The sequence below is a fragment of the Plecotus auritus genome (assembly GCF_963455305.1).
Source record: "Plecotus auritus genome assembly, chromosome: 7".
NCBI lineage: Eukaryota > Metazoa > Chordata > Mammalia > Chiroptera > Vespertilionidae > Plecotus > Plecotus auritus.
Genome location: NC_137774.1, coordinates 48574054 through 48599823, shown reverse-complemented (window position 1 = coordinate 48599823; position 25770 = coordinate 48574054). Strand labels below are relative to the sequence as shown.

General features: G+C 39.9%; 1 protein-coding gene across 1 annotated transcript in view; it reads right to left on the bottom strand.

Moving 5' to 3' along the window:
• DNAH9 (dynein axonemal heavy chain 9) overlaps nucleotides 1-25770 on the bottom strand; it is a 362400-nt gene that overhangs the window by 108689 nt on the left and 227941 nt on the right. The window contains exons 46-48 of the mRNA XM_080680625.1: nucleotides 12524-12666; nucleotides 11996-12157; nucleotides 11562-11795 (exon numbers count right to left, since the gene is read on the bottom strand). Coding sequence (XP_080536751.1) covers nucleotides 11562-11795; nucleotides 11996-12157; nucleotides 12524-12666 — 539 coding nt within the window. The remainder of the gene's footprint in view (nucleotides 1-11561; nucleotides 11796-11995; nucleotides 12158-12523; nucleotides 12667-25770) is intronic.

Genomic DNA, 25770 nt, shown 5'->3' with positions numbered 1-25770 from the left:
AGCAATAAAAAGCGAGTGTCTACTGTGTATCCTGAGAGAGTGAATATATGGACAGTGGCCAGACCATATTTAAAAGTAGAACTCTGATCTACACTAGTAGCCACCTGCCCAGGAAATCAACCTAGTGCCTCCACTAAACAGCTCAGGAGGCCAGCCTGCTGTGAGTCAGACATATAGGAAGTCAGACAGCTGTCTAAGTAACAATCCAAAGGACAAACCATAACCTTTGTAACAACTGACCCAGAATGGCCAAGACGATTGATAACTGACAGCTTTCTTAATTTTTGTCTCTGTTTCCAACTTAGGACCAGCCAGAGGAAGTCAAAGGCTCACCCCCTGATGGATCAGACGGATGCCCCCTTCTAGTCAGCCTGCCTACACCTGCCCCAGCCAACAACCTCCACCAGGGCAGAGCCAGGCCTCTTGTCCTTCCACTGTACAGCTCTACCACTGCCCCTCCCACCTGTGGGTCTCAGCCAAAATGCAAATAACGTGGCTGACTCCCTTGTGAAAGCAAGCTCTGAATAAAGAGCTTTCCCTTGTTCTCAGTTGATTCGTCTTCATTTATGTCCACAGCCCAGTTTGAACAAGCTGAAGTGGGACAGCAAGAGGCTCAATGGTCCAGATAAGCTGGGTTCGCCATCCAGCCTCCACATTTATATGCAGGTTGGAGGCAGTGATGGAAATACCAGCACCCAGGAAACTGTCCGTTTCTTGGATCAGCTGGAGAGAAAGGAATGGGTTTTTATGTACGTTCGGTTCCCTAGAATGTGGTGGTTCTGATGTAGTCCCCAGCCCAGCACCATCAGCCTCACCTGGGTACTAGTTAGAAATGCAGCGTCTTGGGCCCACTCCAGACCTATGGAATCAGGAATTCTGGAGGTGGGGCCCTGCAGCCTGTTTTAACAGGCTCTCTGGGTGAGTCAGATGCTCCCCCAGGTTTGAGAATCACTGGCCTAGTGTTATGGCCCTTTCACATGCAAAGAGAACACTCAGATCTATTTATTTCTGGAAAGTAAAGAGCCACTGTATTTGCAATAGGGCCCATAAATTACACCCAGAATGACCTCTTGTTTCTCACTTTTCTGCAGTCTATTTCACACAACAACCGAAGATTACTTCAGAGCTCTTAGAACACGTTAAGCAGATTCAACTGCTTTATGATGCAAAATACATAAGGAGAAATATAAAACGGAGGCTTGGGCGTGTCGATAATTCCCTTTTCATGGCAGATCAAAAGAAAAGAAAAAGAAAACAGAAAAAATGAATGCTCTTTAATTTTGTGTATTCATGGGGACTGGAGACTTTGCATTAACCCCAGATGGAGGCCTGCTCCCTAGAGCACGTCTTATATCCCCATGTCGGAAGGTTAATCCATTTCCATCTCCTGTGGCTCAGCTGCAGAGTTCTTTCCACAAGGACAAAGATGCAATTGTAAATCAAAATGATTGAACCATATAATCACTCCAGTCAGCAAACACAACAGTAACTTTTTGTTCCTTTTTAAATCTTGGGAGATTTGAGAAAATTGAAGTGTTTTTTTTTCCTTTGTTGTTTGTTTTATTGATTGCAGATATGGCTTCTGACCTCAGACCCAAGGTAAGTAATCATCTGCATGTGAATGGGAGCTTTATAGCTCTTAAACGGTGACATGGAGTGACAGGAGGGACCTGCCAGTCAGTATTAGGCCATTCCCCGCAAAGCTACAGAGAAGGCATAACTCAGGTTCATTTCATGGCTCTTCTGCAAGAGAACAGGACCTAGAATAGTTCGCTGGCATTTTTTCTCCTCTCTTTTCTCTTACTCAGAGCATTCGAGCCATCCTCTGGATCTCTTCTTACTCAGACACCCCACATCTGGGAAGGAAGCGTGCCATGAGCATGGAGGGCCCCTTTCCTCAGTCTTGCCAGCTCCATGAATATCAACTTTGTGTGGCAAGTGGGGGATGTTGTCTGAGTGGGATGATGACAAAATTGTGGTGGGAGACGCTCCCTTCTTCAAGGATCAGGCTCCTTTTGCTACAAAGAGATGTCAAGCTGCCCAGGACCTTCTCCCCGGAGCTCTGGAAAAAGGAGAGGGGATCCAGGACAACCAACAGTGAAAAATACTCCACCAAGGGTTGGAGGCCTAAAAATAAATAAATAAGCAAACAAGTCCTTTGGTTGATCTCTTACCCTTCACCCCCTCCCCTACCTTCCCGCTTAGGTTGGACAGTCTGTTTGATGCTTCTATGACTCTGGCTCTACTTTTGTTCATCAATTTATGTTGTTCATTATACTCCACAAATGAGTGAGATCATGTGATATTTCTCTTTCTCTGGCTTATTTCACTTAGCATAATGCTCTCTAGGTCCATCCATGCTGTTGTAAATGGTAAGACTTCCTTCTTTTTCACAGCAGTGTAGTATTCCACTGTGTAGATGTACCACAGTTTTTTAATCCACTCATTTGCTGATGGGCACTTAGGCTGTTTTCAAATCTTAGCTATTGTAAATTGTGCTGCTATGAACATAAGAGTGCATATATCCTTTCTGCTGGTGTTTCTGATTTCTTGGGATATATTCCTAGAAGTGGGATTACTGGGTCAAATGGCAGTTCCATTTTTATATTTTGAGAAAACTCCACACTGCTTTCTGCAGTGGCTGCACCAGTCTGCATTCCCTCCAGCAGGGCACGAGGGTTCCTTTTTCTCCGCATCTTCGCCAGCACATGTCGTTTGTTGATTTGTTGATGATAACCATTCTGACAGGTGTGAGATGGTACCTCATTGTTGTTTTGATTTGCATCTCTCAGATGATTAGTGACTTTGAGCATGTTTTCATATGTCTCTTGGCCTTCTGTATGTCTACTTTCATAAAGTGTCTAATTAGGTCCTTTGCCCATTTTTTGATTGGGTTGTTTATCTTCCTTTTGTTAAGTTGTATGAGTTCCCTATAAATTTTGGAGATTAAACCCTTATTGGAGATAAAATTGGTAAATATGTTCTCCCATGCAGTGGGCTTCCTTGTTGTTTTGTTGATGGTTTCTTTTGCTGTGCAGAAGTTTTTTATTTTGATGTAGTCCTATTTGTTTATTTTCTCCTTAGTTTCCATTGTCCCAGAAGCTGTATTGGTAAAGATATTGCTACAACATTTGTTGCCTATGGATTCTTCTAAGATTTTTATGGTTTCCCGTCTTATGTTTAAGTTCTTTATCCATTTTGAGTTATTTTTGTGTATGGCAAGCATGTCAAACTCAAAGGCTAACACAGGCCAAATAAACAAGATTTAAGTTTATGTGGGCAGCAATAAAACAAAAGCTTCAATTTTCATAGAAACGTAGGTTTATTTTGATAGAGACATGCTGACTACAAAGGGCTGAAATAAATAAGCAATCGTTAACATAAAATAATAGAACATTTTAATAAAAATTAATATTTTTTTCTTAAACATTAACTTACCAGACACTGAATAACTGCACAAATTAACAAATGTAACACAAATAAACCTATTTTTCTTGTTCTCCAAAAGTGAAATATTTCCTATTGCACACACCAAACAAGCCAGTCCAAGACTAATGACATGGCAATCAGCTGCTAAAATATTCGCTGCTAGTATTAGTGGAGAGAAATGGTGCGCCTGCGTGTAAGGGAAATCAATGCAACACGATTTTAGTAATCAGTCATTAGCAAATGTTGTAGTTCATTATTAATAATTATGTATAACAGGATATTGTAAAAATTAAGTTATGAAATTTTTATATTGTCTGGGCCGCAAAAATATTCATTGTGGGCTGCATGTGGCCCATGCAGCCGTGAGTTTGACATGCTTGGTGTATGGTGTAAGTTGGTGATCTAGTTTCATTTTTTTGCATGTATCTGCCCAATTTTCCCAACACCATTTATTGAAAAGACTGTTTTGACTCCGTAGTATGCTCTTGCCTCTTCTGTCAAGTACTAATTGAGCATAATGGCTTGGGTCGATTTCTGGGTTCTCTGTTCTGTTCCATTGGTCTATATGTCTGTTCTTGTGCCAGTACCAGGAAGTTTTGAGAACAGTGGCTTTGTAATATAGCTTGATATCTGGTATTGTGATCCCTCCAACTTTGTTCTTCTTTCTCAAGATTGCTGCAACTATTCGAGGTCATTTTTTATTCAGTATGCATTTTTTTGAGAGTTTGTTCTAGGTCTGTGAAATATGCCATTGGTATTTTAATGGGAATTGCATTGAATCTATAGATTGCTTTGGGTAGTCTGGGCATTTTAATAATGTTGATTCTACCAGTCCATGAACACAGTATATTCTTCCATTTGTTTATGTCTTCCTCTATCTTCTTTTTCAATGTCCTGTAGTTTCCTGAGTACAGGTCTTCTACCTCCTTATGAAGTTTATTCATAGGTATCTTAATTTTTTTATTGCAATGATAAATTGGATTTTTTAAAAGTTTCTCTTTCTGTGAGTTCATTATTGTTATATAAAAAATCCATAGATTTCTGGGTGTTAATTTTGTGTCCTGCTACATTACTGAATTCATTTATTAAGTCTAGTAGTTTTTGATGGAATCTTTAGGGTTTTCTATGTACAGTATCATGTCATCTGTGAATAATGACAGTTTTACATCTTCTTTTCCAATTTGGATGCCTTTTATTTCTTCCTCTTGTCTGATCGCTATGGCTAGCACTTCCAGTACTATGTTGAACAGGAATGGTGAAAGTGGGCATCCCTGTCTTGTTCCTGTTCTTAGGGGAAATGGTTTTAGTTTTTGCCCATTGAGTATGATGTTGGCTGTAGGTTTATCATATAAGGTTTATCGTATCTTCTTTCTTAGCTCTGAGTTCATATAGTTACCCAACATTTTCTGACAGGAATTTGGACTTCAAGCAGGCTTTCCTCTTAGATGTGGATGTTTCCAACTATCCTATATAATAAAACCCTAATACACAAATCAACCAAAGGGCAGAATGACCGGTTGCTATGATGCACACTGACCACCAGGGGCCAGACGTTCAATGCAGGAGCTGCCCCTTGGTGGTCAGTGCACTCCCACAGGGGGAGCACTGCTCAGCCAGAAGCCAGGCTCACAGCTGGCGAATGCAGTGGCGGTGGCAGGAGCCTCTTCCGTCTCTGCAGCAGTGCTAAGGACCCCTCGGTGGACAATCCCCGAGGGGTCCTGGACTGCGAGAGGGCGCAGGCTGGGATGAGGGACCCCTCCTCCCCCCGCAGTGCACGAATGTCATGCGCTGGGCCTGTAGTACTAGATATTTGTTATGCTCCCCTGTTCTGATAATATAGTTTGATTTTCCTTCAGAGAACTTCATCTTCCCCTGTCCTTATAGTTTGGGTGGGATTGACTTCAGCAATGGTTATTGGATCCTGGGTTGGCCAATGAAAGCATCCAAGTCACAGAGATTGGTTCAACTGTGGGTAAACTAATGACCCAAAGAGGCCAATTAGAGCCACTGGCCATTAACCCAGGAACTTGGCTGAGAATAGCAGGAAAGAGGAACTGCTTTTATGCTGGGGCTGCAACGCAGACAGAATCCAAGCCGAGGGGGCTGCCTGCCTGCACAGGGATATCGGTGAGTATCCAGCTCCAGCCCTGCCTAAATTAAGCTCTGTCCCATACTTTTCAGTTATACTAATCAGTGCATTTCTTTTTATTTTATTTTGTTGTCTCACCTAAACCAAGTTTAGTTGGATTTTAGTTAGTTGCCATCAAAAGGGTCCTAATAAATATATCATGCAATCTAAAAATGTTCTCTCTTTTTCTCTTCTTTCTTCTCGTCTCCCTCCCCTCCCTTCCTGTCCTTTCCTTCTTTGCATTTATGGTTTTTTTTCTTTTTGCTAAGTGAATTTGACTTAGTATTTTTCAATTCCAACAAAAAGAGTTCTGAAGACACTATTGTAAATTATTAACTATAAACTTCAGGTAAATTTAGTGGCCTGAGATGATTTAAAAACCTAAGATAAACTGAATTATAAAAGTTCCCAGATTGACAGACTTGCTGATTAAATTCTATATGCAATAGCCTGTGGGCCTTTTGTGAGCATTTGTTTCAATCCAACAGCCCCACATCCTCATGAATACTCCTGAGTTAGATACAGAAGCGAGGATGATGTGGGTTCTGAGGATATCAGTGAAAGATGAGTTGAGACCCAGGGCAAGATTGGGGGCTCTGACTGTGTCAAGAGAGAGAAAACAAGTTATATAAACTGTGAAGATGTCAGTTGAAGCTGAAGCAAAGACAGAAGATGCCACCTAAAAACCCAGAAGGACCCTCCATCCATCATCAGAGCCGATGGGAACTGGAGGGCCACACAGTGTTTCATCAGATACTCCTGAATCCTGACACCACTGCAGACACAGGAGGAAATGCCTGCAGAGGAAAACTCTCAGCTGCTGCCCTCCAGAGCCAGAGTTTAAACCTGAAGTCACCAAGGCAGCCTGAAATGCAACACTGAGAGCTTTCTATGCTTAAATGACAAAGATGGACCCAGAGCTAAGTTAAATCCAGTTATAGAAAAATAGTTACATTTCTGATGAGCTGAGGCTAAGCATAAAATTATATCTAAAGTTTCTAAACTTTAGATTACTAAACAAGTGTTAATTATTGCCATTATTACCATTATCATTACTACTTCTAATACAACTATTATTGCTAAATAAATTTGGAGTCTATCTAGCTAGAGCTGGGGGTTCATTCAGTCTACTCCCACCAGATTATGAACACCAAAAACAGTCATAATTGGGCCGTAGGATACTGATAGCATATAGTTCAAGTCATTATTCTTCCATCAGATTATGATGATGTGCTTCATTCCTTCTACCAAAAGAACAATTCCAGATGAAGGGTTTATATCAGAGTTAGGAACCCTAGATACCATTTTTATAAGAAGAATCAGCATTATAAAGGCCAATAAGTATGAAATATGCAGCAGGTACACAGTATTGCCAAGATCCATCCTTCATCCCACTCTGAGCTTGTATGTGATTTAGAACTTGTTCATTGGTTATTTACCTATAAGTCTATCATATCCCATCTATCTATTTATCTACCCATTTATAGAGTACCTTGTATGTGCTGATGAATCCTGGTTTCTGCCCCTGAAGGACTAATAACAGTATGGCATAATATATGCAAGAGAAGAAACATAATTCATGATGGAACCAAGGGGAGGGGAATGGGCTTAGAAAGGGCTTCTGGGCAGTGGAGTAGCAAATTGTTTAGGACTTAACAGTAACACTAAGGTGTGCACTACTTGTGGAATATTGGGGAACTACGAAGAGTACTGTTGGAGTTCAGGGTACAAGGTGGTAGAATACAGGAAGAAAGTGGAGCAGTATGCAAAGACAATTTCAAAAGCTATTAAAAGATCAGAGAATCTGAACTGTAATGTCTAAATCATTAAGACCTACAAGAGAGAATACTTAGACTTCTAGCTTGAGCAAAGATCACTCTAAGAGCAGGTCTAGAGGTGTGCTGTGTAGTTTGGTAATAATGAGCCACGTGTGGTCAATGAGCACTTACAATGTGTCTTGTCCCAGCTGAGATGTGCTGCACCATCGTATTCCCTAGTTTTTGAAACCATGTCAAAAAAAGGGGAAAGTATAAAATTAAGAACTTTTTTTACATTGATTACATGTTAAAATGATATTTTAGATATATTGGGTTAAATAACAAATATTACTAAAGTATATGATAAAGTATATATATTTAAAATAGTCCATTAAAATAAAACTCACTTGTTTCATTTTTACATTTTTTTTTATGCAGCTACTAGAAAATTTAAATTTGCACACATGACTTGCAGGGTATTTCCATTGGGTAGTACTGGTCTAGAATGCTTCCAGAATACAGTCAGGGAGATAAAGTAGAATGTTATTCATTAACTAATGCATTCATTCAACAGATAGTCAATGAATGCTCACTGTGTCCAGGCACAATTTTAGGCACCCGACACACGTCAGTGAGTAAAACAGAGAAATCCCTGTCCTTATAGAGCTTGTATCCAATAGATGGAGATAGACAACAACAACACCAAGAACAAGTACATGATATAGTATGTTAGACCGGGGTAGGTGCTATGGGGAAAGGCCAAGTAGAGCCGAATGAGGGCATCAGAAGTGTATGGGCTTATATTTTAAAATGTGGTCATCAGGGTAAGATTCATTGAGAAGGTAACATTTGAAGGCAATGAGGAAGTGAGCTATAGGAAGTTTAGAGGGAAGGACATCTGAGGTAGAGGGACATGCCAATGCAAAGGCCTGAAATGTCTGAGGAGAGAGCAAAGAAGCAGTGTGGCTGGAGGGGAATGTCACAGGGATGGGGTAGCAGCAGAGGAGGGCTGAAAGGTAACAGGGCAGGGTTTGGGAGGAGCCTCAGAAGCCACTGTAATGAGGGAAATAAGGGTCACCCCTATCTCAGGGATTTGAGCAGGAAATTGACATATTTAATTTATGTTTTAAATTGATCTCTCTGGCTGCTCTGTTGATGATAGATTACTGAGGAGCAAAAGTAGAACCAAAAAAATGATTACAGGGTATTGTGGCTTCCAGGTAAGATGACAGTGGATCAGATTTGGGTAGTAGCAGAGTAGAAGGCGAGAACTGGTGAGATTTTGGGCATGTTTGAAGTTAGAGCCAACAGTGATTTTCTAGTTGTAGATTGTGAGAGAAAGAGTGGAATGAGAAGAGCCACAGATGACCATAAGGATTTTGGCTTGATGGTTGATGCAAGAGGCTGTGGCAAAGCATGGGTAGGCGGGGGGTGAGAGCTGAGAGTTTGATTTATTGAAATAATCCAGATAAAAGTGTTTAAATTAAGACATTGAAAATAGTGGATACAGCAAGAGGGGTGCATTTGAGAGTTATTTAGAAAACTGATAGAATTTGTTAATGCTTAAATGTAGGAAGCGAGGAAAAGGCAGGAGTCAAAAATAATGCCCCAGTTTCTGGCCTAGGGAACTGGGTAGGTAGAAGGTTATTCACTGAAGGAGAGACAATAGAAGGAGAAGAAATTGAAATTGGTTCAAGACTTGGGAGGATTCTTCACTAACTATATGCATATTGAGCTGGGTTCACCTAAAGGTACAACCAGGCTTCTCTTTTTAAAAAAATTATATATTGATTTCAGAGAGGAAGGGAGAGGGAGAGAGAGAGATAGAAACACCAGTGATGAGAGAGAATCATTGGTTGGCTGCCTCCTGCACATCCCGCCCCTTACTGGGGGGTTGAGCCCACAACCCGGGCATGTGCTCTTGACTGGAATTGAACTAGGGACCCTTCAGTTGGCAGGCTGACTCTCTATCCATTGAGCCAAACCTGCTAGGGCAGGCTTCTCCTTTTTAAACAGAGACCACCTGAACCGGGAACACAGACATTTAAGCTTTCCTCATTGTCTGTAGAAAATAGAATACTGAGTACTGTTCTATGAGTGTAAGAGCACCTTACCTATTGCTTGCTCCCCAGCAAACATCCTCTACACAGACTGATCAGCAACTCCCAGAGCATAAGTGGGAGGAGGTAGAATGGTGCCGGTGGGGATGCAGAATGTTCTGAGGGTACCATAGGTGGGGAGGGGGGCAGAAAGAAGAAAAGGTGGGGGATGTTTAAAAAAATCTGGCAGTACTGCCTTCCGGGATTCTTTCTTATGCTGTTTTCTATACATTCGGAGATTGACAGAAGCAGAAAGTGATTGGGAGAGAAGATGTGACCTTTCTACAACAAAGGTGAACACCAGGTAAACTGCTCGGACGTGGGCTGGGATCTGTGTATTTCAATCTGCCCTAAACTGTAACTTTAAAAAAGGGGTTTGGTCATGACACAAATGGTAGAAAGTAGCATCATAGATCGTTGTCACATGCCATTTGTTGACATGCCATTGATTTTCAATAGATGTCTCACCATGTGTGAAGGTAAGTGGGAAAAATGTCTATATAAATACAGAACAAGGAAAGAAATGGCATCCAGAAGACTAAGGAGAAGAACGCAGCTCTGAAGATGACCCAATCCTGGATCTGGAAACAACACTGAGGGAGCTGTTTGGCATAATCAGTAGAATGGTTTCTGTAATATAGTTGCAGAAAAACAGGCTAAAATAAAAAAGCAATTGAGAAGAAAAAAGCATAAGATGAGGAAGAGCTGTTAGGGTATTAAAAATGTAACAGCATAATTAAAGTCTTCACTGGAAACATGGGAAGCAGAAGCAATATCACACACTATTAAATTAGTATTGTTGAGAATAAACCTGCAAAGCTTCCCTAGGAGGTAGAGAAAAAGGCCAAAGGGATGAAAACAATGAGTGAGGACAAAATAGATGTGGGTGCAGGGAACCATCCAGCTAGTCATTGCTCCTGCAGGAGAGGCCAGAGCAGACAAACAAAACCACACAACAGAAGAAAGTTTCCAAGCACAAGAGAGAACATGATTATAGATTGCAAGGGTTCACTACATCCCACTAAATCAGGAATGGGGAGCCCTTTTTTCCTGCTAAGGAACATTTGGATATTTATAACACTTGAGGGCCATGCAAAATTATCAACTTAAAAATTAGCCTGCTATATTTGGTCAAACACTTAATGAACTCACCCCTAATGCCTTGGCAGGGCAGACCAAATGATTTTGTGAGCCTTACACGGCCCACAGGCTAGACGTTCCCCACCCCTGCACTAAATGAACTGAAATCCTTTAGTTATATTACATCAATGAATAACAAAACCAAAGTGGGGAGAAAGTACAAATCAGAGGAAGGATATTCAATACAGCTATTCCAGAAGCAAAGCTCAGAAAATGACAGTAAATGAAAGGCTTAGATATCTATAGGAACATGTGATGTCCAATAGGTAAAGTGATCACAATTTTAGTTTAATTGTGCAAGTGAATGAAATTTCAACACCATAATGAGAGACCAGTTCTGCTGTGGCTAAACAGAGCCCAGAAAGGAGCCATCAAAGATCAACAATGTTTGATGGGCATGGGCAGAGAAGGGGCTAGAGGTGTTCCCAGCTCTCCAGGGAAGAGTAGTATATTGACTGAAATAAACTTGTTCCATCGGGAAAAGTAGAAAATTATAACAAGGACAGGGCCACAGGGGCCTTCTTTTGATGGCCAACCACTTAGAAATATATGAGGAAATGCATGAAATGAGACAGGGTTTGTTTAAGAAACTAGGTTTCAATGGTTCTTTGATAGGTAATACTGTAGGACAAAAGAAACAAAAGAAAATTGGTAGAACCCTGTAACCATTTCTTTCAATCATTCCCTTTGGTTCTGAAGGTGGAAGGGAAATAGACTAGAGAGGAAAGCAGTGCAAAAGGAGGAGATGATAAAGAGAAAAAGAGAAGAGGTGCTCTAGGGGATTCCAGCAGCAGGGAGAGGGAGCAGATCAGACCTGAAGGTGAGGATGTGCCCTTCTGCTGGAGAGGTCGGCCTTCACTCTTGTGTTTCTGATAATGCTGGGGCCTCCGGAAAACCATGACTCACTTTTGGACCTCAAGTGTGATCCCTCCAGTTCTTTGAAAAGAGGCTGCTCCCACCTCCTCTCAGCCCCCGCAGTGGCAGGAGCGATTGAAAGGTTGTCACTACCTGGGCAGAGGTGCTGTGGAGCTTCAGCAGCCCGTTCTCAAGCCGCTCCATCTTGGACTTGAGCTCTTTGCCATTCCTGCACAGCAAGCTCTGGTAGAGTCTGATGAACTCCAGAAATGACTTGGGGGTTGTGTAGTTGTAGCGCTGTTCATTGCTCAGATAAGACTGGGATGTCTGGTTGACACTTGTGTGGACAAAAGCCATGAACTTGCTAATCGACTGCTTGACTGTGGGCTAAAATCAAAGAGCAGGAAATAAAGAGGTAGTCTCTCCATGAAGACTGGGGGTAACCCACCCCTTATTGCTTCCCCACATGGAAAGTTGTTCCAACAACTCTATCTGAGCCTGAACTTGGATGCTGGAATTCTGGACATGGAATTCCTTGTACCCTGAGGTGGGAAGAATTGTGAGGAGCGTCTCCCTGGCCCTCTCACCTCAATGCTCTCCATGTTCTGCAAGAAGCGGAGGCTGACAGACTCCAATGCCTGCTGAGGCCACTCGTGGAACCAGTCGATAGCCGTGCAGTTCACAATGGCTGGGAACTTCCTGCTGCGGACCCTCAGCTTGTTCCCCACAGGGGAGAAACAGAGAGTCACCTGAGAAGTCAGAAAGATGGGAGAACCAAAAGGGTATCAGAGAAGTACTCATAGAGAGACAGATACATCCTGGGATTCTTAATGTCCCAGGAAACTGAGAAACACATCCAACAGAGTCAAAAATCTGTAATTGACAGCCAGCCTTTCTGGCCAAGAAAGTGGGAAACTTGACTGTATGAGGCAAGAGGGAGGCCACTGCCCATGAAGCAGATGAGAAGGGATCCTCGAAAAGGCTGAGAAGGGAACTGCACCCTCAGCTCCCACTCTCAAGACAATCAGCTGGGACAGCTGTGTCCAGTATATTAGTGGGGGCTTTCAGGAACCAGCTCTGGTCCTGTCGACCCTGGGCAGTAAACCCTTTTATACCTTCAGCTGTCGTCGGACCCGATCTATAAAGAATTTCCAGCAGTTCTCTCTGTTGTCAACGAGACCTTGGCTCTTGACTTCATTCCTCACATTGCTTATGATGTTTTCAACTTCATCATCAGAGTAGAGATCTGGGATCTCTCCTAGGAAGAAATGGAGCGCAGATGGACAGTTTTGGCATCTGTCTGCACGATACAATTGGACATGATATTTTTCAATCTTGGGACACAGGTCCTTTGGATTTTAGGCCATGTTCCACCACTTTGGCTGAAGAAACTAGAGAGATACTTATCTCCTCCAAACCCAGGAAGGAAAATAACACCTTACAGGATGGAACAGGGTGTATGGTAGCCTCTTATCCTGGGTCAGGAGCTGGTAGCCCAAGAGTTTTCAGTTGTCTTTTTTTTCTTTTGCTTAAAGCATGCACTTACTAACTACTGTTCTAGAAATAGTGCTGATAAGAAGCTTAATTAGCAGGAGAAATAAAACAGATGTAAAGTAGCTATATGACCTGGTTAAAAGGGCCACTTTTATAGATAAGTCCATATATTTAAGAAGAATGAGCTATCACACTATGCTGTACACCTGAAACAAATACAAAGTAATACTGAATGTAAGCTGTAATTAAAAATTAAATTAAAAAATGATCTATCACTTTTTATTAGTGAAAAAGGGGCGAGAACAGGAAATTTAGTATAGCCCTGACATCTTAACTCAGTGGGGAGAAGATGAACATTTGATACACAGTATTGGGAAAACTGGGGTGTAAAAAAATTTATGGTTGGATCTTTATATTCCACTGAAGACCAGGATAAATTCTAAATGGAATTATGACTCAACTATAAAAAAAATAAAATCATAAAAATGATAGAAAAAATGAGGGAAATATTTTATAATCTCTCAGTGGGGAAGGACTTTCTACTATAATTCAACACTGATACTTTTATAAGATAAATTTGATAATACAAATTGATAAATTTTATATAAAATTACATAATGAAAACACCATAGGCAAAGTATAACAGCAACAAAAGAAAACCCTCCAAAACAATTAGGAAAATATATGCTTTCTAAAGAAGACATACAAGTGGCTAACAGGTGCATGAAATGATGCTCAACATCACTAATCATCAGAAAAATGCAAATCAAAACCACAGTGAGATATCACCTGACCCCTTTTAGAATAGCTATTATAAAACAAAACAAAACAAGAAATAACAAGTGTAGATGAGAATGTAGAGAAAAGGAAACCCTTGTGCACTGTTAGTGGGATTGTTAACTGGGGTGGCCACTATGGAAAACAGTATGCTTCCTCAAATTAAAAACAGAACTACCATATGATCCAGCAAACCCACTTATGGGTATATATCCAAAGGAAACAAAACCATTATCTTGAAAGGATATCTGTACTTCCATGTTCACTGTTGTACTATTCACATCGTTGTACTATTTACAGTTGCCAAGGTTTGAAACAACCTAAGTATTCAGTAATGGATGAATGAATCAAGAAAATATACTGTATATATGTCCATAGAAATATTATTCAGCCTTAAAAAGAAGGAAATCTTATTATTTGCGACAACATGGATGAAACTAGAGCATATTATGTTAAGTGAAATAAGCCAGAAAGACACATATGGCCTGGTATCACTTATATGTGGAATCTCAAAAAAAAAAAAACCCACAAAAAAAACCCACAAAAAAAACAAAGTCAAACTCATAGAAACAGAGAATACAAAAGTGGTTGCCAGGGGCTGAGGGGTGAGGAGAGGTTGGTAAAAGGGTTCAAACTTTTATAAGTTATAAGATGAATAAGTAAAATAATTTTATAAGTCAAAAGATAAATAAGTGAAATCACTTATAAGTAAAATCATAAGTCTGTCTGACTTATTTGCTTAGCATGATATTCTCAAGATCTGTTCATGTTGTCGTAAATGTCAGTATTTCATCTTTTCTGATGGCTGAGCAGTATTCCATATAAGATATAAAACTGAAAGCAATGAATGAGCAAACAAGAAAAACAAGGAAACTAAAACTTATAGACATAGATAACGCTATAGTGGTTACCAAAGGGAAGAGGTTGGAGGTGTAGTAAAGGGTAAAGGGGGTCAAATATATGGTGATGGAAGATTTGACTTTGGGTAGTGGGCACACAGATGATGTATCATACACCTGTCCACTCGAAACCTATATAATTTTATTAATCAATGTCATCCCAATAAATTTAATTTAAAAATTAATTAATTAAATAAAAATGCAGTAGAGAAAAAAGATGAGTAAGGTTTGAGGAGTTAATGTGTAATTTAGTGACTATAGTTGATAACACTGTATTGTATAACTGAAATCTGCTAAGAGAGTAGAACTAAAATGTTCTCGACAAAAGAAAGGAAAAAAAAAAGAATATATGTGTTTAATTCAAATTATAGTTAAATAGCTAATCTCCTTATAATATAAAAACACACACACTCTCTCTCTCTATGTGTATATATAAAGAAACTCTTTACAACTAAAGGAAAAGATCAATAATTCAACAGGAAGATGGGATAAAGAGTATGAAAAGAGGGCTCACAGTACAGAAAGTACAAGTGCTTTTCAAACGTATAAACAAATGCTTTACCGCACTTGTAGTAACAGAAACGCACATTGAAACTCTGCTTAGTTACTTTTTTTTTTGTACAAATCATATACACTGAGTGGCCAGATTATTATGATCTCTGAACACATAATAATCTGGCCACTCAGTGTATATCCTATATAATAAAAGGCTCATATGTAAATTGTCCCCTTGACCAGGAGTTCAACTAGCAGGCAGGCCGGCCAACCGCCCCTGTCACCTCCCCCTGGCCAGGCTGGCCGGACCCCACCCATGCATGAATTCATGCACCGGGCCTCTAATACACACACACACACACACACACACACACACACACTGAGTGGCCAGATTATTATGCGTTCAGAGATCATAATAATCTGGCCACTCAGTGTAAATGATTGGCAAACATATAGACACTCATAATAATAGAAATGTACTTTGAAATTACTCCTAATATTATTATTCTTTTACCAGATTGGCAAAATCTGAAAGTTAATACTATATTAATGAGGCAATATATGATGAATAAAAATTTTAAAAATCCTAACTAAATAAATAAAACTAAAGCAGGGTATATCCTAGAAATGCAAGGACTGTTAAATATTAGAAAAATAGCCAAAACCGGTTTGGCTCAGTGGATAGAGCGTTGGCCTGCGGACTGAAAGGTCCCAGGTTCGATTCCGGTCAAGGGCACGTAACTTGGTTGCGGGCACATCCCCAGTAGGAGGTGTGCAAGAGGCAGCTGATCGATGTTTCTAACTCTCTATCCCTCTTCCTTCCTCTCTGTAAAAAATCAATAAAATATATATAAAAAAAATATTAGAAAAATAAATGAAAAAATGTACTATGCTAATAGATTAAAAAATAAAGTAATGACCATCAAAATAGATACACAAATTTTTAAAAAACTGTTAGCAAACTAGGAATAAATGAGATTTCTCTTAATCTCATAATAGATATTTATACCAGACCCAAAGCAAACATCATAACCAATAGTGAAAAACTAAAGTATTGTCTTTCAAATCAGGAACAAGACAAGCGTGACTGCTCTATGTTTTTATCCAATTATATGGATGTCCTGAGTTATTCAAAATGTTAAGAAAAAGAAATTAAATGTATAAGGATAGTTAAGGATATAATAAAGTTATCATTGTTCAAAATCTAATCTTATACATAGAAAATCTAAGAGAATATACACATAAGCAATCAGAACTCATAAGCTGGATAAAATAAAAATTGGAAATAAAATGGTATTTCTGTACTTCAGCAAAAAAAAAAAAATGTTTTTTTAAAGTTATTTAGAATACCAAAAAAAATAAATAAATAAGGCAAGCTGTCAAAAATATACAAAAAGATGTGCAAGATCTTGATGTAAAAACTATAGCATACTATTGAAGAGCATAAATAAAACCCTAAATAAATGGAGAGAAATACTGTGTTCATGGGTGGGTGATTCAGTATTACCAGTATCATAAAGATGCAATTCCAATAAAAAGATCAAGTAGGTTTTGTTTTTGATCTTGACAAGATCAAAATTTATATGGAAGAGCAAAGGGTGAAAAATTTATATGGAAGAGCAAAGGGTGAAAAATGGCCAAGATATTTGTGAGCAAGAACCAGGGAAGGAACTTGCCCCACCAGAAATCAAGTCTCCTCATAAAGCTATGCTAGTTAAAATAACGTGAAGTTGGTGCTGGGGTAAACAGAACAATGAGTGAAACACCTAGAAACAAGACCCAGATATAAATAGGAAATTGACATTAAAAACCAGTGTGCAGCCCTAGCTGGTTTGGCTCAGTGGATAGAGAATTGGCCTGCAAATTGAAGGTTCCCTGGTTCGATTCCAGTCAAGGCACATGCCTAGGTTGCAGGTTTGATCCCCAGTAGGGGGCATGCAGGTGGCAACCAATCAATGATTCTCATCATTGATGTTTCTATCTCTCTCACTCCCTCTCCCTTCCTCTCTGAAATCAATCTATATATATAAAAGCCTAAGTGACCATTACGACCGGAATGACTGGTCGACCAGTCACTATAATGTGCACTGACCACTAAGAGGCAGATGCTCAATGCAGGAGCTGCCCCCTGGTGGTCAGTGTGCTCCCACAGCAGGAGTGCTGCTGAGCCAGAAGCTGGGCTCATGGCTGGCAAGTGCAGCTGCACGGTGGGAGCCTCTCCGGCCTCTGAGGCAGTGCTACCGAGCAGCGAGCAGTGGTGGTGGCAGGTGTAGTGGGGCTGGGATAAGCAGTGGCCGCTTCGACACTGCTACATCCCTCGGGAGATGTTGGACTGCTGGTTTTGGCCGATACTGGCCTGTGGGGATCAGGCCAAAACCAGCAGTACAACATCCCCCAAGGGGTCCCGGATTGCAAGAGGGTGCAGGCCAGGCTGAGGGACACCACCCATGCACGAATCCGTGCACTGGGCCTCTAGTAAAAATATATTTAAAAAAAACACACCACAGTGTGCAGACAAGGGATGGACTAAATCAATATGATGTTAGGGTAATTCAATATTAATATTAAAAGATAAAATTAGAACACAATATGAAAATATATTTCAGGTGAATTAAAGACGTGAATATGAAAAGTAAAACAGTAATAATTTAAAGATAAAATACATGAGATTATTTTTATGGTGTTAGATAGGACAAGGTTTCTGACACAACACAAGAAGCACAGAGCATTAAAAAGAGTAAGTTTTACAACATAAACTAAATCAGCATGACAAAAGTCAGATACAGACTTAACTGTATAATGAACAAAGGGATAGTATCCAGAATATATAAAGAACACTTACAAATCCATAAGAAAAAGAAAAAGAACCAAGAGCTAAAGGGAAAATATGTAAGTAGGCAAATCACAGAAGAGGAATAGCCAATGAACCCTTGAGAAGATGCGCCAAGGTCACAAGTCATAAGGGAAAGGCAAGGAATGATATTTCATTTCAGACCCATTGGCAAAATTTATGTCAGATAAACCAAATGTTAGGGAGGTTAGGAAGAAACAAGTTTTGGTCAAAGAGAAAATTTGTACCACTACTCTGGGGAGCAACTTGGCCCTTTTTTGTCAAGTTGAAATGCACAAACCAGATAATTCGGTAATCTAAGTTTTGGGCCCTGAGTATAAACAAACTCTTGCACATGCACACCAGAGGTTTCTTCTTTGTAACATTGTCCATAATTGCATGGGTGTTTGTTTTATTATTTATGTTGTATATCCAACACATTTTATCAAGAAATATAGCAAAACATAAATGACAAAAGTAAATGTGGGTGTGAGGATGTGAAAACTGTGAGGGAGATTTCAGAAATGGAAAGGAGAGAAAGAATAGAACAAAATTCTGAATCAGAAACCAGGGCGTGGGCTCCTAGCTCAGATGGAAGAGTTTGCCATGGAAAGGAGAAATGGTAATATGGGAGGAAAGGAGGAAACTGCGAAGAAATGGAGACAGACTGGGAGGTATAAGATAGTTGTGTGGCTGATACTGACACGTTTTCTCAGAGAGATGAGCTTGAGGGAGGTAAGAACAAGGCAGCATTGCTATAGCTACAATCTGAAACAGTGGACGTGATGTAAGGTGCATGTGGTTCTCTCTAGGATATTCTATGGGTATCAGAAAAGCTTTCCAGTACAAGGCTTTAGGTGTATTGAAACTATGTGGACCTGGAATCATATACAAGCTCCTCCTTAGAGTTCTTCACATTCATGTTTCTTCCTTCCTCCACAACCAACACGGAAATGTTGGCGTCATAGAAATGTTAGAGACAGCAGAGCCACAGGGGCCACCCTCCCCATGCTGCTTCCCTGAGGACTGGGTTGAGGACCTCAAAGATGGGTGTTTTGGCAAATGGCCTATATCAGAGCAATCAGGAACTATGACTCTCCTCATCACTGAGGCTGCTGCACTTTCCAGAACTACTGTATCTGGAGGAAACTCATACTAACTTTCTAACAATGTCTGGCCTACACAGTTCGATAATGCTAATTCAGCCAGGCGTTCACTAAGAGTTTTATACTAATTAGACTTAATCATTTAAAAGGTCCAAATAGAAAAAAATGATCATGAAAGTGATCATTTACCTTTTTTCCTTAATTGAGTGAACTTGATTTAATTTCCATTCAGTAAGTTATTTCATAGCATGCATATAAAACAATCTGTGCTATAACTTGTCAAAGTAAATATCTTATTAGTAGAATAACCCATTTCAGACTCTTTTGATAAAAAGGGGTCAGAGAAAACTGTGAGGAAAACGAAATAACATTTAGCATGTGTTGGATTCAGTAAGTTCTGGGCAGTTGTTTTTTAAGCATATATTTAAAAAATATATTTGTATTGATTTCAGAGGGGAAGGGAGAGGGAGAGAGAGAGAGATAGAAACATTAATGATAATAGATAATCATTGATTGGCTGCTCCCCTACTGGGGATGGAGCCCAGAACTCGGGCATTTGCCCAGACTTGGAATCGAACCATGACCTCCTAGTTCAAAGGTTGATGCTCAACCACTGATTAACACTGGCCAAGCTCCAAGTTCTTTAAAAGAGAAATACTCCAATAGAATTGGCATAAGCCATTCCCATCAGCGTAAGGGCTGACTGCCTGTAGTGGCTGTCTTTTCTCCTTTGCCTCTCTCACAATCTGCATTTCCTTATCTATTAATATCCTAGAGCCCTCCAGCAAGAAATTGGATTCCTTTCGGTTTTATCATCTCTAATAATAGATCTGAATTCTTCATCTTTCTCTTATTTAAAATAGGTTTATGCCTTTTTGGTGTTTTATGAATGAGATCATGGATACTAAGGAAGCAAATTAAGGTCTGCCGGCTAACCATGGTCCTCTGCTCCTTTTTGTATGGCCTGCAAGCTAATTTTTGATTATGGAAAAAAAATTAAAGTAATAATATTTAGTGACACATGAAAATTATAAAGTTCAAATTTTATTGTTCATAAATAAAGTTTTATTGGCCATTGCCACATTCACTCATTTAGGTGCTATCTGGCTGTTTTCACACTACAGTGAACGGGGTTGAGTAGTTGTGGCAGAAACAGGATGGTCTGCAAAGCGGAAAATATTTACTTTCTGATTCTTTCAGAGAAAGTTTGCTTACCTTGGGTTATGGGAAACCCTTAGTGCCAAAATGTTGAAAGCCTCCAGGCCATTTACAGACCTTTTCCATGTTCCTACGATGATGGTGTTTGTGACAAGATCCCAAGAACCCAGAAGATGACTACCAGATGGAGTATCTGGGGATGAACACCTCTGAATTGGAAATAAGGTTTGTTTTTTCAGATTTGTTCCCCCAATTTCTCCTGACAATGTTCCTGTCACTCATCGTGTGATGTAGGTAGCCATGCCGGAGCAGGAAACTGAACTGCCAGAGGGGGTTTTGTGCTGACACAGGCAGAGGCTGTTCAAATATTTGAGAAGTTTCCTCCTGAGACCTAAAGTTGGGAAGCCCTATTTCTGCCTCCAAATGCTTGCAGGATCCATGGGGTCATTAACATGCCCTAATGTTTGGTGAGTCAGACTAATCATCTTCTCTGTGTTAGTCTGGGGCTCTCAGAAGCTGCAACTACTTTTGGGGGAGGTGATCTTGATAGTGTAAGATGGTTCAGTTAGTTGGTGCTTGGTGATAAAAAGGGCAAAGGAAAGGGTTAGATTCTCTGTGAATCAGTAAGCTTTACACTGGCTTAGTGACTTGGACCCCATCTAGACCTAACCTTTTTCAACAACATTCCCCTGGTCTCAAGGGAGAAAAAGCAAGGGAAAGTAATAACTATCTTAGAACCCAGTTCCTCTCTCTCTGTGGCTGGAAACCTTCTCAAGGTACCTGTTCGATAGTAACATCTAATGTGTAAGACAGAACATCATTCTCATGATGTTGTTCACCTCAGTTTGACAAATACCTACTGAATACTAATTATGGGCCGGGAGATGCATGAGGCGCTGAAAGTATAAATGATGAAAACAATAGTCTCCACAGAGCATTTCAATTATGTCAGTATTGTTTTATTTCCTAAGCTGGGTGGTAGTTATTTAATCTTTATATTTTGTGTCTCTGGGTTATTTTATAACAAAAATTTAATCAACAACAGACAACAGAGTCTCTGCCTTTTATGAGCTTACAATGTTGTTTTAATGCAATGGTGGTATGCACAACCATTGAGTGCGATAAAAACATGGAGGGATGCTTCTCATTCCTCAGGGTGACAGTGGGTCAGTGCTGATCCCCTAGAGAGATAACACTCAAGATGAGTCTTCTAATGTGGGTTGAAGTTAATTCAGACAAAGAAGGAGAAGGGTATGAGGTTCCAAAGGAAGAGTGTAAGTAAGGATGTCACGGAACAGGGCAGTGTACTGTCAAGAAGAGAGAAATTATGAGATCAAAATGGAGGAACAGGAGCTAGGAAGAAGGGGAGGAAGCAGGTCAAAGGCAGATTTTTTTTTTCTGTACAAAAAGATCTTATTCTGCATTTGGTGAGCGACTAATGAAGGAATTTGAGTTTAGATAGATAATTTTGGAAGTAGTGAGGAAAATGGATTAAAGGGAAGATTGCCTGGGAGGCAGGGAGATGAGTTAAAATGAAAGATGAAAAGATCAGTGGTAGCCATGATAGAAAAGATAGGGATTCAGAAATGGCCAAGGGGTAAAACTGGTGGCAACTGATGATCTCTTGGATGTAGGTGGTGAGTGAGAGGTTAGCAATGTAGGAGAGTACACAGAGACATAGACTCAAATAACTTGAGTGAGAAGTTAGTATCACATGAAGAAAAGAAAGGGCTGATTACTCAAGCATCTTTTTGCATTACCTTTTGGCATTTCTGTTTGGCAGCTGGGAAACCAAACAGGTGCTGGTTTAGATCTTCGCTGTCTGTGGTTCGAGGATACATTTAGTGAATAGATGCAGTGAGACCACAGAGTATGTGTGGGAGATCTGGTGTGTGCTTGACAGAAAACCCAGTTCCAGGTACTCATGGGAGAAGAGCAATCCAATGCCACGTCTGTTACAAACATTTCCAGACTCCACATTTTCATGTGATGTGTGCAGACCACTAACATGTCAATCTTGGATCTAGTATTAAGCACATTGTAGATGAGGTGATCTTTACATGTTCTATATATCAAAAGGAGATTTGGCTCAAATATTAAAAAAATAGTCTGGTTCAGAGATGGAGAGGCATATGACTTTACAAAAGAGAAGACACAACTGGATATGAACTATTCCAGCAGACCTCATAGAGGCTGTGTGATACTCATTTTTGAGCATAGCACATGCTAAACATGGAAGCTTAATAAGTGGTTTGAATATATGATTAGAAAAACTGATCTAGTCGGGCCAGGAAAGAGAAACCTTAATTTTTGGAGTGAATAATTAAGGTTTTTGAAAAACAAAAGGGAATTCCCAACATAAAATCCTAAAGTAAAATGGAGCTTGAAATCTGGCAGAGTCAGAAGAGAAAAAGACACCACACCTGGAGAAAACTAAGTCTTCTCAGTGGGGACTTCTGTGCTTTCTGGAATGATGGAAAGCTGGATGTACGTGCATGGGCATGGGGCCTTGCTGATGTTGATTTTGCTTCAAGAACCAAGAGAGAACAATTTTCATAAGAATTTTATAAATACCTGGGTTTGATGGTCAGTGTACACTCTTCAGAAGTAATTATATTTGAAAATAAGAACAGAGCAAGAATTAAATGTTTCAGATTCAGTAAGGGCAAATATTTCATCCATAGTTTCACCAGCAGCTGCATGACCCCCATTAAGGATTCTGGTAAGCCAAGGGAAGTGATCAAAGATATTCTTTATTTCTTCATTTGCTCTGATCGGGTGGCCACCCTGCCTCTTATACAGTTATTTATCTTTTGCTAATTAAACCAGGAGTTTAAGAACTTTGTGTGTAAGATTTCTTCCTGTCTATTTATAAACCACCTAAGATATAACTGATACAATGACAGGTTCTGAAATGTTTGGTTGGTGTCAGAAGTGGGATTAATGAGCCGAGTACCATCAGTATTTGATTTTGGAAATGGTGCCAGAAACCAAGATATGAAACAGTGAGTGAAAGAAGTGTGGGAGGAAACCAGGTAGCCCTTGGTGTGAGATGAGTAGGTCCCGAGGAAGATTCTCTTGGAGGAGAGTTGAAAAGTGGAATTCACTCACTGTATCTTTATCTTCAACCTAACGGGACTTGTAGATAATAGGGATTAGTTAATGGCAAGTTAGCCTGATTGCAGTTTCCTAGTCTCTACTCTTATGTAAGAATAAAGTGATTGCACAACTCCATAAAATTGAAAAACTAATGGGATGGGGAGTTTCTGAGGAATCCCTGTCACTCTAGACCAGTGGTTCTCAACCTTTCTAATGCCGCGACCCTTTAATACAGTTCCTCATGGTGTGGTGACCCCCAACCATAAAATTATTTTCGTTGCTATTTCATAACTGTAATTTTGCTACCATTATGAATCATAATGTAAATATCTGTGTTTTCTGATGGTCTTAGGTTCTACAGCAGCGGTTCTCAACCTGTGGGTTGTGACCCACAGGTTGAGAACCGCTAGCAGGGTTGCCTAAGACCATCGGAAAACACAGATATTTACAGCAGAGAACCACTGCTCTAGACTGACAGAATCCCTGGATTGGCAGTCAGTTAATTTCTAGCCAGAAATTATTAATTTGACAGGGAAAATTAGAACACAGATATGCTCTATTCTCCAAAGTAGTTAAGAAAAAAAAGGAGAAAGATTAGAGGAGAAAGGTATTACTTTTAATTTTATCTCCATTATAATCTGTTTGTAAGTCTTATTTTTATATGGAAGTCTTAAAAAGGAAATAGGAGCTTCAAGCTCTGTGACGATGAAGCTGCCTGAATGCACTGCTTTCATTGGGTAGGGCATCAGAAATTCATTTAAACTTGAAAAAACCTTTTTTCCTAAATGAAAAATTAAAAATATGTGAGGACTGAAATTTCAATTGGTGAAAGTATAACATCTTCTGTGTCTCAGACATTTTAGTGCCCTGGCTGGATTGGAGCCAGTTGAGACACTGGGTGAGGGTGGCAACCGGCCTGGCATCTCCAAAGCTATAAGCCCTTGGAAGCACAATTTCACCCTTTGTGGTGTGTTAGAAGTTAGACTTTAGGGTGTAGCTTGAGGGCAGGAGGGTAATTGGACTCCTCTGTCATTATGTAGTAAAATAATAAAAGGTGAGGCAATGCTGTAGGGGATATACTGCTGTAGAGTTAGTGGGATGTTAAAATATAGTATTTAGGAGAGGAAACATTTATTGTATTGGAGGAGAAGGGGTATAAGAGCTAGGAGGCAAACTCCTGGGTATAAAATTAAGTTAATTAGGGCAAGTTGGGAAAGACACAAGAGTGTGGGATCAGTGTAATACTTGGAGCCAGCACAGTAAGGGACTTGGAACTCTGGTCCTCACCATAAACACGCTAACATTTGCCCACAGAGCCTGCTAGTGAGTGATCTGGGCCAGGGACCAGTGGCTCTTGGTGGATGTAAGAATGAAATGGCCTGGGGTACAAGGGTGCACAGTTTGAAGCAGGCAATGGTTCTGAAGCAGTAAAGTTCCTAGGATTGCATGGCAGGAGCCACCCTGATATAGGACATGAGATAGACTATGGGAGAGAATACTGTGGTCATGGTCTTTGGACTCTATAACCTAAAGAGTATTCAGTTAAAGAGACAGGGCGTGAACTGTGGAGAAATTAGCTTTCTGGAATGCGGGAAACCTGGAGGCAGAAATTTTATTTAAGAACATCTGTGCACTGACTATTTTTTTTATAACCCAGATGAAGAAGTGGTTTTGCAGATGCTGAATCTGGCTTAAGAGTCAGAATTTAAATCTCTCATTTAAATTAATATAAATATATACACATACAACATTTAAAGAATGCATAATTTACGTACTATATTGTCTTCTTGGGTATATCTGTAATAATAAAAGCATAATATGCTAATTAGAGTGGACGTCCTTCTGAATGTCCTTCAGGACGACCTTCCAGACGAAGCCAGGGCTGCAAGGGAAGCCTGAGTCTCGGGTGCCAGAGGGAAGCTGGTGCCAGCAGCCGGGGGAAGGAAGGCCTACTCTTGCACAGATTTTGTGCATCGGGCCTCTAGTTTATTTATATATCAGAATATATATATATATATGTGTATATATATATATATATAGTATATTATATGTATATACATATAATATATATACATATTTATATTAGATGGATTTGCATATAAATAGATATTGTTTCTAGAATGGTTGACCTAAGTCCTGAATTCCTAAATAAACAGGGATCAATAAGGACAGCAAAACGTTAAGATTTGAACTTTCGACTGAAGTCCCATCTTTCATATATAGTGTCATAGAGCAGTTGACATTCTCTGTCAAGTTCTTTGAAAACCAAGAAAACCATGAAGAGATACTGTTCCTGCTTCCACTTTGCTTCCCAAAAGTTCTGAATCCTTGATTAATTAAACGGACAACCTAACCTTGCCCGATTGTGTATGTTTTTGTGCATGTTCTCTCTCTCTGTGTATCTTCCTGCTAATGCCTAACCTACTTGAAAAACTGCACGCGTTCTAGTTTCACTCTGACTTGGCTTTGGGGAGGGAACTGCAAGCCTTTAACCTGCTTTTTTG